This window comes from Anomalospiza imberbis, chromosome 4, assembly GCF_031753505.1.
Source record: "Anomalospiza imberbis isolate Cuckoo-Finch-1a 21T00152 chromosome 4, ASM3175350v1, whole genome shotgun sequence".
NCBI lineage: Eukaryota > Metazoa > Chordata > Aves > Passeriformes > Viduidae > Anomalospiza > Anomalospiza imberbis.
Window position 1 is genome coordinate 49,176 of NC_089684.1, and position 15,009 is coordinate 64,184.

At 42.6% G+C, this 15,009-nt stretch overlaps 1 protein-coding gene across 13 annotated transcripts in view; it reads left to right on the forward strand.

Moving 5' to 3' along the window:
* The first annotated feature begins 7,657 nt into the window (after positions 1–7,657).
* Positions 7,658–15,009, forward strand: part of DCUN1D4 (defective in cullin neddylation 1 domain containing 4) — a 39,087-nt gene continuing 31,735 nt past the window's right edge. For 5 of the 13 annotated variants that reach the window (XM_068186723.1, XM_068186726.1, XM_068186731.1 and 2 more), the window contains exon 1: positions 7,668–7,795. Coding sequence is in view for 2 of the 13 variants with exons in the window: in XM_068186722.1 (XP_068042823.1) it covers positions 7,771–7,795 (25 nt within the window). In the remaining 11 variants the exon portion in view is untranslated. Of the gene's footprint in view, positions 7,796–13,607; positions 13,852–15,009 lie in introns of those variants that run through there. The other 8 variants (XM_068186728.1, XM_068186730.1, XM_068186734.1 and 5 more) reach the window with 6 other exon arrangements.

The window sequence follows — 15,009 nt, forward strand, 5'->3', positions numbered from 1 at the left end:
GTTTTTCAAAATAGATACGTTGAAAAATAGTGTATTTTTTAATTGGGAGATATGCACTAAGTATGTGTCTGAAGTGTGTGCCTTTTCCACTCACACAGTATTTACATCTGCTACTATTCTACATTTTATTCTTAAATAAGTTTTACAACAATTTGCAGATAATTGATGTTCATAATACTGCAGAAAAAGAGATAACTTTTATAGACTTCATTTTATTAACTGGACATTAGACACTTCAATGTTTTTTTACAAAGGGCAGAGTAGAGTACCTCTAAATAATGATGGTTATGAGACATCTACATGAACACACTGACGGAGAATTAAAAACAATTGTGCTCAACATAACAAGGTTTCTGAGAAGGGAGACGAGCTGGTTGTAACTTTTATTTAAAATAAACTGTAATAAAGGGAAAAAAAAAAAAAAAAGCTTTGTTTCTTTGTTAGCTTCACACTTCAGTAGGACTAAATAGAGATGCTGCTTTTTTGACCTAGGCAGTGAATTCCCTGTAATGCCATGCACATGTGACCCAATGTAAAATCTTGTGTCTTCTCAGAGTCTCTTGCATATGTCTTTTATATTTAGCTCCCGATCCTTCAGTATATGTGCAGAGCTTCCCTTTAACAATGAGGACATCTTCAGTGTTGTCCAAAGGATGTTTCCTGCTTGTGAGAAACAGGTTAGATAATTTAAGTGATGCATCCAGTTTGGAAACCACATTTGTGATGTTGGTGTTTCATACTGTGTGTCTTTCCAGTCATATCTAAGCATACCATAACTGAGAGGAATAGGATATATTGCAGGAAAGAGGGTCGATTTTTTTTCTCCAATTCTTCGCCATATAATTTTAAGAAGAGCTTGAGCATTCTCTGTTTTATTGTTTCTCTATGTAAGTAAATACAGGATGTGTTTTCACCCATGGTTTCTTGTTCTGTGGAGTCAGGTAATTGCTGCCAGCACCACACATATCGCATTATTCTGGTCATGTATCATTTTGCTCTCTTGTTTTAAGAGCTATATTTCTGAGAGTGAAACTGATCACTGGTCTTTGTGGACAGAGGATATCTGAAAGGTATTTCAAAGTCTCAATGGTTATGTATTCATCATCTCAGATGTAACTGACAATTAACCAGCCATTGTTGAATTAATTTCTCACCTATGGGTGCTTTGTGTGTCTTTACAAGCCCTCTGAACTTGTTCTTTGTGTGACTCTCCAGCAAGACAGGATAAATGATGTTGTGGAGAGATACAAATTATTTTCTTGCACTTTTAGCAGTTTTCTTCTGCAAACACCAGTAGCCCTTGTCTCTTCTTTCTCCCAGCTTGCAAAAGCAGCTGGCACTGGCACCAGCATTGCACAGTGCTCTGAGTATCCTCATTTATTTTCAGCACGTTCTCATGCTAGCTCTGATGCACGTCCAGCCACAGGTTTGCCTTTTCATAGTCTGTAGAACACTTAACATTATCTTGCCACATTATTTAACATTCTCCACAGGCTGACTCTGCAAATACCTTGTAATGTGAGCAGATTATTAATGTGAAATGCAAGAAATGATATGTATAAGTACAAAAAGCTTTAAAACTCCTAATTTTTTAACAATTAAAAAATAGGATGAGGATATTTTTCAAGAAGCCAGACAGCATAACATGACTTGCATAACAGATTAGATTACAAATCATATTTGTATGTAATCTTCAAAGTCTCTGAGCATACTTTAATGGATTTTTTACAGGATTTAGACATGCTCACTTCATTAGGAAGATTCATGTTCACAGTGAAAAAAATCTAAAGTTTGAATATTCTCTTCTTCTAAGTAGCTCGTGTAGTTTATTGTATGTAATTAGTAGCTAATATTTGTTGACATTTGCATTATTTTATTAGAATGATTAAGAAAAAACATGACCACAAACTGTTTGTATACTTTTCTACACCTGTGGTTAGAATTGGGAAGCTAAAATGAAACTTTATTTGTCCTTACATCTACACACTGATCTAATCCCTTGATATTTAAGTGGTTCAGAAAAATGTGCATTATATATCTAAGTCACAATCATTGTTTCAAACTATGACAGAAATGTGCTACAACAGGTCCTGCTGCAGGGGTGTGTGACTAATCTCTTAGTTTTCTAATCATACTCTCCTCATCTCAGTTTTCATAAGAAAGTGTGTTATGAAAGAAGAAGTCTGTGGATATCTTTATGCATTTAGAGATGGCATGCAAAGAAAATAATGTATAAAATAAGCAGTATTTACTAAAGGTTTGAACTTTTGCTTGTGGTAAAAGGTCTATATTACATATATCTGACTTCTAAATAATATGTATTCTGTTGTGCTCCGGATCCCATCCTCTGAAATTCTGTGCAGGTCTGTTGAAGTTTTTAGGAATGTACAGGAAGAGACAGCAGTACATCAGGGGCCTATCAGTGTTTATCTTGGAATAAAAAAAAGAACTCCAGGTAACATATATTAGAACAACTTCTGAGAGTACTGGATTCTTCAGCAGGGTGGAGACTCCAGTCTCCTCTTACATATATATTCCTGCCTTGACTCAGGCACAGTGACTCTGGTGTTGTTACAGAGCACTCCAAAACCTGGGAGCTGCAGTTCAAAACTCTTGGGCTAAGAAAAACCTGAAATTGTTATTTCCCATTTTCAAAAACAGTGTTGCAGCTACAAGCTGAGCAAAAGTTGGACACGCCCTTTGGTTCTGAACCAGACTTGATGTTATTGAAACAAGTTGTGGCAGCTTAAGCGTACAGGTAACCGGTTCCCATCTGTCCCACTGAAACAGAACACTGAGAATGTTCATGGTCCTCTGCTGATAGTGAAGGAGCTCTGTGGCCCCAGAGAGGGTGCTGGCTGTTTTGATGCACTCCCAAGGTTTAGGAAGAAACTCTTAGCTGCTCTCAAGCTTGGCTGCTTAGAGTTGCCTCAGGATGAATGAAGACAATGTAAAATTTTAAACTGAAGCTGAAAAAAAAACTCTATAACTGGAATGTAAGAGTTTAGGTATCAGCAGCCTTGAAACATAATTTTTCTCATGTATGTAAAATTACATTTGTTTGCAGGATGTTACTGAAGGACCTTTGGGCCAAAGTCACGTACCCGTGGAGCAAGAGTTAGAAAACAGACCTTTTCACTTCAACAGCGAACACAGTATGTGTCCATGGCACAAGAAGATTAAAATAAAGTGAACTGTTTTATGAGTAGTGCTTTGAAGTTTGTATAATCTGCAGCTGCTGCTTTCTGCCACTTGAGGTCCTCTCTTGTCCCTCATTGGTACAGCTTGCTGATACCAAGCAGGAATAACTCACGGGTGTTAGGTTTTTTCATTGTAACTCTGATGGTGAAAAATCTTTTCAGAAGCATTACACAAACCTGTGTTGACTTGGGTATCAGTTACTTCTTCATATCTGCAAATGATTTAGAACTGTGATTACTGGACTTCTTGTAGGCACTTTGTTTATTTTCTTATAATACCCTGCTCTGTGCTTTGTTGCTGCTTTATCTGCTTTTTTAATGTTTAGCATATTCTTCTTTGTAATGTTTTTCTTTTCAATACAATTCTCTTTCCCCTCTGACTTGTAAAACACATCATGGTGTGTGATTCTGGTGCCTAAAATTAACTTTCAAGCTTGTTTCTAAGCAAGGCAAGATGAATTAAAGTATTCAAGAGATACAACTACTTGAGCAATCTGGATTCTGATATACTTTGGAAATCGTTTCCTTTTGGAAATTCTTTCTCAGACACAGCTGCACTGCTTCTGATAGTGAAGAAGATACCACTAAATGGTTCCTCTTTCTCTTGTTATCCAGTATTTTTCACAGTCTACAATTAAGTTTTTTTTTAATGTGGTTGCCATTTTAGCTATCAATTTAAAAAAAGCAGTGCAAACATCAAAAAAGCAAACAATGGCAGTCTTTTTCAGAAAAAGAAAAAAGTCTGCAGTTCCAAGGTTGATCTAACAGTGTGCAAACTGGCAGGTGCATTTACTGCCACTCTTCCATGGTTTGTTATTCCTCACCTGTGCATTGATAGGAGCACTTGCACATATGTGTAGTAAGCCAGATCTGGATATTCAGCTGACTGGGAAAACAAACAAATAAAGAAAACTTAAAGAAGGGTGCAGAGGTTTGTTTTGTTTTGGGATTTTTTGCTTTTTGGGAGCATTGAGGACAGTCTTGCTCTTTGACCTACCTTGCTATTTAGCTGTCCAAGTGATTGCACTGGCACAAAATAAAGGATGCCAGGAGGGTTAGTATTAAGACAATATGTGGAACTGATTAAGCTGTCTCAGTCCATGTGGTAGTTCCACCCTGGCTAGATGCCAGATGCCCACCAAAGCCACTCTATCACTCCCCTGTGCAACTGGACAGGGGAGAGAAAATATAATGATAGACTTGGAGGTTGAGATAAGAACAGGGAGAGATCACTCACCAGTTAGTGTCATGGGCAAAACAGACTTGCCTCAGGGAAATTAACTGAATTTATTGCCAATCAGAATCAGAGCAGGACAATGAGAAGTAAAACAAATCTTAGGAGCACCTTTCCCCTGCCTCTCCCTTCTTTCTGGGCTTAACTTTATTCCCAGTTTTCTACTCCTCCCACACAGGAGGCCCAGGGAGATGGGGAATGAGGGTTATGGTCAGTTCATTATGTGTTGTTTCTGCTGCTGCTTCCTCCTTAGGGAGAGGAGTCCTTCAGCTGCTCCAGTGTGGGGTCCCTCCCACGGGAGACAGTCCTACACAAACTACTCCAACCTGAGTTCTTCCCATGAGTTGCATTCTTCATGAACTGCTCCAGGGTGGGCCACTCTTCCACGGGTACAGTCCTTCAGGAACAGGCTGCTCCAGCATGGATCTCCCACAGGGTCACAAGTCCTATCAGGACCCTGCTTCAGTGTGGGCTTCCCACGGGGCCACACCTTTCTTTTGGGCATCCCCCTGCTGCAATGTGGGGTCCTCCATGGGCTGTGTAGGTGGATCGCTGCAACCCCGTGGAGCTCCATGGGCTTCACCACAGTCTGCAGGGGAACATCAGTTCTGCCACCTGGAGCACCTCCTCCCCTTCCTTTACTGACCCCCTGGTGTCTGCAGAGCTGTTTCTGTCACATATTCTCACTCCTCACTTATCTGGCCACGATTACATCTGCACATTAACATTTTTTTCCCTTCTTAAATATGTTACCACGGAAGCATTACCCACGTCACTGATCTGTCTGTCTTAGAGCTGTCTGGCATTGGCTCTGTCTGACATGGGGGAAGTTTCTAGCAGCTTCTCACAGAAGCCACTCCTGTAATCCTTCTGCTATCAGAACCTCGCCTAGTGACCCAATACAATGTTTGGTCAGTCATGACCTGACTGATCTGCTCTAAGTAAAATGAACCATTTCTGCATTTTATAAACTCAGGCTCTATAAAGGAAATACAGGCCTGATTTTGTAGCATCTGTTGGCTTGGCGACCTCCATAGTGGCTTACAGCTAGTAGTAACAAAGGGGATTATTTATAACTTCTTGAGGATGGAATGAAGCTGCATGTTTTAATGGCCTTGTTTTCACGGGGCAGGCCTTTTCTGGCTGATGCATGAATCCCCTATTTAGCAGGCAGAAGCTAAGAAAACAAAGTTTCTTTCGTCCTTCCCTACGGAATTCTTTTCAGATCTTGTTTTTAAGGGTCAGGGATTACACTTGTGCATTCAAAAATATATTCAAGTTTTGCTTGTCAAACCTATTTGCTTTACAATTAGGAAGCTGTAGTCTAAGGGAATATTTTTAAGGCCAAGTAGTATCTTTCATTTTAGACTAATATAAATGGGGGGAAAAGTACAAACCTTTCTGTCTTCAGATACAAGCAAAAAGGGTTTTTCTGTGCCACCTTTCTTTACATCTGTATCAATTTACAACTTTGTAAGGCATGGAAGAAGTTTTCTTTTTGAATATGTTTTTATTCTGAACTAGCAACCTGAATGCTTTTTATGGTCATGTGAACAAGCAGACACCCATGAAGGAATTGTTCCTCTTAAACCAGAATTAGATCAGATGAACTGCTACTCAGTGGTGCCCCTATTCGGTATAAGAACTTGGGATGACACATACTAATGTGAATTCCTGGCATGTGGGATGTTATAGAACTACCAAAGAAGTGAAACCTAGCTTGCACTGCTTTATAATTATTAATTTTTTTTTGCAGAGGTTTCACAGAATCACAGAATATTCTTAATTGGAAAGGACTCACAAGGACCACCGAGTCCAGGTCTCAAGTAAATGGTTCATACGGGGACTGAACTCCAGCCTTAGTGTTAATAACACCAACCAACTGAGCTCAAGAAAAGATGGTGAAAATAGGAAAATATCCTGAGACACAAGCAGGAAGTTCTATAGAAATAATTTCAATGAGTTAGTAAGAATTTCAAATAATGTGAGCTTTCATTACTCTGACATGGGTTTTAGTACATGACTTTTGAAAAGTGGATTCATTTTTTTTGTGGACTCCACCCTCTTCTCTGTAAAACAGGCAGTGGAAAACAAGACAAATAAATTATCTGCACTTGCACATTCTGACTCACCGAGTAAGTCAAAGCTTAAAAAAAACCCCAAAGAAACAGAAACAGGCTTGTGATCAGTTAATTCAGGACTGTATGTTAATGCATTACCCCAAAGGGACAATTACCTTAAATCTGGCACTACCTCAGTTTCAGTCCTTGGCTTTCTTTTAACTTAACCTTTTAGCGGAAGGGTTTATTTCATTACTCAGTTCTGTCTTTATAATCCTCCACTGTGCACAGACGCTGCTCTAGCAGTCTCTTAGCATCTGTGTTTCAGCGCCGGGAAGTGCCAGGGCCGGCATTTATCCCCGGAACGACACGGGATGCTGCGCTCGCATGCTAAGCAGCAATGACCTGCAGGGTGGCTTCCTCCCCCGGCTCAGGGATGGCGACCGCTTCCTGCAAGGGGAGGGAAAGGAGGGTGGCTCCACGCGCTAGATTTCTAGGATGGAGGAAAACACCCCGCGGCATGAGCCGCTGCCATCGTCCCGCAAGGAGCACTCTTGGCCCCAGGTTTCCCCACCGGCCATCCTGCCGCTGCTGTAAAATTGACCTGACACTTGTGTGCGTTCGGCTGGCGTTGGCAGCTTGCCATTTTTCTCCTTTGGAAGAGGGAGATGGAAGAAATAAGGAAATCGTCCCAGACCAGCCGGTGATTTGTCCTCACCGCGTGGGGACCACGGGGCAACTGGAAAGTGCCGCAGTCCGGCCCCCCAGCCCCGGGCTCGCCCCGCCCCGGGCACGCCCCGCCCCGGGCACGCCCCGCCCCGGGCACGCCCCGCCCCGGGCACGCCCGCGGCCCCTGGAGAGCGGGGCAGCTCTACAGACCACGCCCACTTCCCATCTCAGCCAATCGCATCAGTGCATGGGCCCGGCCCTTGGTCCCCATAGCCAATCAGCGCCGCGAGTGACACAAAGTGGTGCTCTTTGCACGCGCTTAAAAGGCTTGGAAAAACTGGCAGCGCCAGAGCCCAGTCAGAGCGGAGAGAGGCGCGGCCGGCCCAGCCTTCTGCCCAATGGGAGGCCGGGGCGGTAGTGCGGGGCAGGCGGGGGGAGAGTGGCAGCAGCCTCACCCAGTAAGAGGGCGAGACTCGCCGCGTCCCCCGGCAGCCCGAACCAACGGGCGCGGGCGGTGGGCGGGGCGGGGGTGTCCGTGCCCAGGCTCTGGATTGGGAGCAGGGCAGGAGCCGGGCCGGGCCGGCAGCGTGTGCAGCGCTGCACGAAAATGCACTCGGATGCCGCCGCTGTCAGTGAGTAGCGCCGGGGCCGGGCCCGGGCCCGGGCCCGCCGCTCGCCTCGCTGCCCGGCCGAAAGAACCGCCCGGCTGGGGGCGGCTTCTCGTGCCCCTGACCCGTGAGGGTTGGCCGAGGGCGCCACCGGGACTCCCGATGCCGGGGAAGGGTTCAGGCCCGCGGGTGCGGGACCGCTGCGGAGCGGGGCGATGTGTGCGTGCCTGTAGGTGGGACCCCCGCGGGGACAGCGGGAGCCCCGCGGCCCTCAGCGCGCTGCCCCGGAGGGCGGAGGCGGGAGCGGGCGGGGGCAGCCGCACCGGAGAGGGCCGGGGGCGCTCGGAGGGTGTGACGCAGTTTGCCCGACCCAGCTGGTGAGCGGGTGAGGCTGCGGCTGGCCCTCGTGACCGGCTGTGAGAGAGCCGGGATTGCCGAGGGGAGCGCGGGCTGCGGAGTTGCGTGTGTAAGGGAAGACGGGCAGGGCTGAATTCAGCGGGTTCCGCCGGGCCGGTGCGGGAGAACCGGGCTGCTTGTGCGGAGGACTGGAGCCGCGGCGCATGGTGGGAGGTGGAGTCCTGCGGCGGCGGCCCCACGCAACGGGGCGGCGGGAGGCGGAGTGGCGGACTACAACTCCCAGCGGACCCCGCGGCGGCGCGGCGCGCTGCCCCCGCCCCGCGGGTCCCCGGCCGGACCCGCCGTCCCCGCCCGCCCTGGGGAGCACGGGGGCGTCGCGCCGCCTGTTTTGGAGGAGCGTAGCGAGGGCTTTGTCTCCGCAGTAGAGTTCCTGGCTGTGCGTTCTGAGCAGCGGGGACCGCCTGCTGTAGAGGGGTTGCATGGTGCAGGGGCCATCTGCGTGGCCGTGGGGTGGCCGGGGTTCAGAGATAGGCACTGTCCGCTGGAGAGACCTGGTGGTCGTCCCGAGCCCAAAGCTGTCCTGCCACAACGACGTCCCTGTGAAGTCTCCCCGGAACGTGTTCTCACTGCGAAAGGATTTGCAGCTCTGAGATGCTTTATTACTGTAGAACTTGCTTGTGGGGAAGATAATGAAAATTGAAGCTTTGCTCATGCGTTAATGAATGATGGTCCGACTTTTGGACAAAGTCCTGAAAGCAGTGGTGGAATGAAATGCTGCATAATGCCTGGATTTTCTTGAATGCTCCGGTGTCTCTCAGAATAGATGTTGTACAGGGGCAGCCTGGTAAAGGCTCTAACTCATAAGGTTATATCATTTTTTTAGTGGTTTTGGTTTATTTTATCTTTATATTTAGGGGTCATTATGTGTTGGTGGTGAAGTCTGCCATTAAAGCAGAAATAATTGCCTCATATTAGAACTAGAAGGATAATTATTCTAGAAAATGCCTTCTGTTCAGTGTCTTTGTCATGTGCCCTGTCCAAAAAAAAAAAAAAAAAAAAAAAAAAAAAAAGCAGGGCCTCATTATATACACATGTGAGTTACAGTTACAAATATTCCGGGGCTCCATCATGTAGGATGATTAGGCGACATAGTGATTTTTCATTTTTTAAAATTTTTATTTGTCTTCAGAAAACAGTAAGAGTAGTCTTCCTCAGCCTTCAGCTGTTACTGGCTTGTCATTAAAAATGTGCTGTGGTGTGATCAGCTCTTAGGCCTCATTTTTTTTTTCTTGTATATATATTATTTTAAATAGATGTATTTTCCTAAATTAACTAATTTCATTGTCTGTAGCTTCATGGTTGGGTTTTTTTCATTGATCTAAATGCTTGAAGCAAGAAGTGTTCATAGCATAGTTTTGCACATACAGAAGCTGGCTTTTGGTAGTCTCTTGACTGAAGGTTTATTTTGAGCCACCTTTTTTGATCCTTCTTAGATCCTTATCTGTTCTTATGATACAAACTCCATTAATACATTTTTGCTCAGTTTTACTTTCTGAATACACACCTTTTACATTATATGAGGAAATCAACTTTCCTTTTTTTTATTGAACATGTTTGCTTGAAAGTTTTTTGTAGGTCCTGTAGCTATAATTGGAAAAGTCTTCTCTGTACAAGACCATGTAATAAGTGTAATTAGGCAGGTAAAGTATTTTTTACTGCTTCTCTTGATTCTGTTGTATCAGGATGAGCTCTTATTTGTGTAATTGCAGCGCTTCATTTAAATTTATTTTTGTCTGAGTACTTTTTGTGCTCATAGTGAATTATTAATCTTGTGTTTTCTTTAATTCCCCTCCTCCCACACTTTCTTTGCAGGTATTGAAAGCAAATACTTTGGGCTTTTTCAAAGCATTAGTTCCTAGTTTTGTTTGTCTTCAAGCAGAAGGAGATAACTCACTTAATTTGTCTGTCTTGTGCTTGCCAAAAAGCATAGCACTAGGAAGTACAGTACATCCTGTGAAAGTGTTCATCTCTTGTATCCAGCTTAAATATTAGAGGATTTAATAGTGTGGTTATTTCTTCTACAGGAAGTAAGACTACTAACAGGGCTTGAAGCAGAACCCTTAATTTACATGTGCCAGCATTTTTGTCGTACTCTCCAATTAAATTGTTTAATTTAGAATTGTGGTCTGATGTTAAACAGAATTTTTACTTTTGGCTCATAAAGAGATAGAAACAATTACCAGTTAATTCAGTGGGGGGGGCGTGTGTATATACATATAAAATTGTGTGTATATAGATGGTTTTATATATTTATATACAGTTCAAGCTTCAAGGCTTTAGCTCATCCTGGGGAACTGACTGGTGTGACACACTTGATGCAGATGTGTCTCTGTGTAGTCTGTGGGACTGGGTCTGCTTAGCTGCTCATTTCTGCTCATTAGCTGCTCATTACTGCTTCCCTTGCTCTGTTGGTAAAGTAGTTTGTAGGGGCACTCTCTAATCCACTCATTCAAAAGAAGCTCTCGCCACTTACTTAAGTTGTCTAAACGGACAGGGTGATTTCTTGCCTGAAGTGGGTTAGGGAATGTGGCCATGGCCCGTGCTGCTGGCAGAGCTGTGGGGTCAGTAAATTTTGGCAGGGAGGAAGAAGCAAGCAGGTGGGACAGTAATGCTTTTGACTGGTGTGGCTGTTCCTAGGCTGTTGCAGCTCCATCATGAGCCACATAGCAGATGTGTACGGTGCTGGCCCAGTATCATGTGCTTGACAGGGTTGCATTTCTGCTGAATTAGCTAGAGCACAAGATACAAAGTTTGTATTAGCTTTATGCCCTTTGTAGGATGCCAGATGACACCTGGCATGAAGTTCAGAGTAATGCTTGCAAACAACTCTCAGGTCATGGCAGCCCATGATGTAAAACTAGCTCACTGGCACTTGTTTGAATTAATCTGATGGTGGAATAAGTGTTACACTGGATGAACACTTTCCATCAATGGAAGCAGATGTTTTGCACCAGAAACCCACTTAGTGTTAGGTCTTTGCTATATAGCACAAAACACCCAACCAAAATCACCCCCTCCCAAGCAAACCCAAATCCTGCCATGAGCCAGTTGTGCAGAGTATTTTATCATATATGTTAGTATAGGAGTATTAGCCTACCTCTTATTCAATTAATTTAAGGTCAGTGGAAATGTATTCAAACTAAAGGAGCAGTTACACAAATTTTGCACTGCCTAAATTGCTCTAAAATTCTTAATTGACTTTAAACTGCTGTAGCTCTTTTTGTAAACAAGCCTTCAGATTAGGGTACTCCAAAAACACCTAGGTAGAATAAACATTTGTTCCTGTGAGGGCAAAAAAGAATTATGCTTTTTCTTATCTATGTAGCATGCAGTGATCTTAAAATATTTTGTTGCTGTAGTCGTTCTGAGTGGTAATACCAAATGTTAAGAGTTGAATGTGAATGTTTACCTTTAAATGATTTTAGAGTGTGTATAGTAACTCCTTTCATATTTTGTTGCTTGGGTTTGAGTTTTCTGTAGGGTTTTTTTATTTACTAGCTTAAGTCAGTCTGTGTTTTGCTTCAGATCGTTTTAGGCTGTTGTGTTTGCAAAATGTACACAAATTTGCAACTGTGGGTTTTGGATACCACTGGTGTCAGCAGTAGCTCTTGAGCTTGGTGCAGTTCTGGGGGCAGGCAGGCAGGAGAAACATTCTGCAGAATCATGTCTTCAGCTTTAATGGCTAGATCCTGATGCTCCTCAAGATAGGTTGGATCATCCCATCTAATTCATTTCTGTTTTCCTTACTTTCTGAATCATGCCCTTTATTTGAGCACACCAAATCAAGGGAGACCCTGCTTTTCAAGCCTGTTCTCTGCCTCCCTTGACCCAAGGCTTGTTGTCCCGTGATGGACTGGGAGAAAGGATTCTTCTGCAGGTGGGCCCTGGTATAGGGTGTCACTGCCTGCGGGGATGCAGCTGCAGACACACTGGAAATAGATTTTTAACCCTGTATTTGACAGGAATGCAGAGTCAGCTCCTATCTTCTCTGTGCTGCAGTTAGGGATTCTCAGTCTTCAGGTGTGTTGTTACGTTTTTGTGTAAATAAGACTCATGTACATTTTTATTTTGCCCTCTGTATTTACTAATGAATACAAAAATTTTGCTTCCTGAACATGAGTTTTGAGGGCTTTCACCAAGTGTAGGTTTCAGATCTGAACTTCTAAGTTCATTAATCAATTCATCATTCATCAATATAAATAGTATTGCTGTTAGGATAATTCTGTAAGTAGACTACAGAATGTAAAATGGTATATTTTATAGAAGGTTAAATTATTCTTTTTTTAGTAAGTAAAAATTATTTAAAGCTAACTAAGGCAACAGAACTTTGAACTATTATTGCCAGTACTATTACAAGTTTTTTTTTCTATCTCTATTACTTGAAAGCAAGGAAAACAATTGAATGAAAGCCTAAGCATGCTATTTTAATTTTTAGGTATGAGTTTGCCTGATGTGTGTTTTCCATTAATTTTTTTTCTGAGAAGTTTGCAGCTATATCCTAGCAGTAATAAGAATTACTACTATGTTATTACTACTGCTATTTCTATATTTAAATTTTAATATTGTATATTTGGCATATCTGCTAGGGATAATTATTTTTAGACCTACTGTTAAAGTGAGATTTTGTATAGGTTTTCTATTTGCTTTAAAAAATTAGCAGCTTTTAAAGGAAAGTTGGAGTCTGCTGATCCTGTTTACTACTATTGTTAATTTCTTACTAGGTTTTTAATAGATTTTACTGCACCTTGTAGCTGTGTTTTGTCCAAGCCTTAAATTTCCATAGCAGGAACTAAGTTAAAGGTTTTGTTCAGGCAGGTACTTTTTTTGTGGTGTTTTTTTTTGGTTGGTGGTTTTTTTTTTTTTTTGTTTGTTTGTTTTTTTTTTATGTTCAGATGTTCATTTAAATAGTTGGGCAACACATTGCTCCTTCTGATTAAAAAAAAAAAAATTGGGATTTGATCTTTAAAGTTTTTTCATTTCAGATAGTTAAGTAGAGTATTTGAGTCCAGTTTACCTGTATACTTTGCTTATATTTAAGATACATTGAGTTTTTTTGTTTTTTGTTTTGTATTTCAGGTGTAGGGTATTTTGTATTGTATTTCATGTGTAATGAGAGGGTGTAGAATGTTTTTTCTCTAGTTTGTTATGGAAGCAAGCTCAGCTAGCTCTTGTTTCCTTTACCTCTCTGTAACTCTTAGGTCCATAGTTTAAACCTTAACCTATAATATTCTAACAATTATTTTTAATCTGTTTTCTTTTTAATTTTAAATTGTATATGATTGTGACTAATTGACTAACCCAGCCTTTAACCCTTAACATTGTGTTAATCACAGACTGCAGACAACGTTTAAATTCCATGAAACTAGGTTGGCTCTGTCATTTCTTTCCTTTCTGGGTTCTGGATTTGCAATTATTCTACTCAGATTTTGGTTTTTTTTTTTTTTAGCCATTACATTCTGAATTACTGCAAAGTATTTAATACCATTTGGAATTTTCATTGCTTCCGACCTCACTGAAGATCAGCTACCTTTTGCATGAAAAATAATTTAATCAACAAAATACGTGTGCTTGTTTGACATACACCCCTTAAAGTCATAGCTAACTTTCCACATATCATCTTTCACTATTTACAAAGCAAGCAGATTTCCTTCTACTGATTCAACGTCAATAAACTGTGTGGTACATCAGAATCTTAGAATGGCTTGAATTGGAAGGGACCTGAAAGATAATAGAGTTCCAATCCCCCTGCTGTGAGCACCAGTACCTTCTACCAAGACCAGGTTGCTCAGAGCCCTATCCAGCCTCACACTTCAGGCTTGGGGCATCCACAGCTTCTTTGGGCAACCTATGCCAAGGTCTCACCACCCTCACAGTAAAGAATTTCTTATTAATATCTAATCTAAACCTACTCTGTTTGAAGCCATTCCTCCTTGTCCTGTCATTACGTGCTCTTCTGGAAAGTCCCTCTCCAGCTTTCTTGGAAGTCCCCTTAAAGTACTATAAGTGCACTTAAAAGTGCTGTGAGATCTCCCTGGAGTCTTCTGTTCTCCCCACTGAACAGCCCTAGCTCTCAGCCTTTCTTCACAGGAGAGGTTTTCCTCCAGTTGTTCTTTGTGACTTTGCTCCAACAGGTCCATATCTTTCCCATGCTGAGGACCCCAGAGCTGGATGCAGTTTCTGTAGGAAAAAAAAAAATCAGAGCAATTCATGTGCTTTGGAACTCTTGTCTTCAGGTGAAAAATGGCTTCACACATGATGGCATTATTTAAGTAAAGCTCATACAACCAGCTGTTGAGTGTGCAGCTCCATGTGATGGATCGCTCCTCTGGTGGTGGCGCTGGGATGGACAGGTGGATCAATCTAGCACATTGCTGCTGCCACAAGAGACTGTTGTGCTCCCACTTCAGAAGACCTTTCATGTTTCTTCATCTAACTCAGCTGGTGTTGCAGCTCCTTGGTGATCTGATTCAGAGCACTGGGATGGCAGGGTTTGTTTGTTTATTCAGTGGATAGGAGTCCAAGTGTAGTGGGCTGACCAAGGGGATCAGCAGGCACAGCTTTGGAGGCTGCATAAGCATGTGTGGAAAGTTTGGGAGGTGGAGGGGAGAGAGTGTGTTCCTGAAGAATGCAGTTGCAGCCAGCTGTTCAATTACTTGCCATCTTGACCACTGTTGATCAGTGCTATTTTGCTAATTTCCCAGATAGTGTTATTTGAGCATGGGAGGTGTTATTTTTTGGATTTTGTTTCTTAAAAAAACATTTTTTTTTCAAAATAGGCTTTTTCACAGTGGCATAGGATACTTTGTGTATCATTCTTGAAA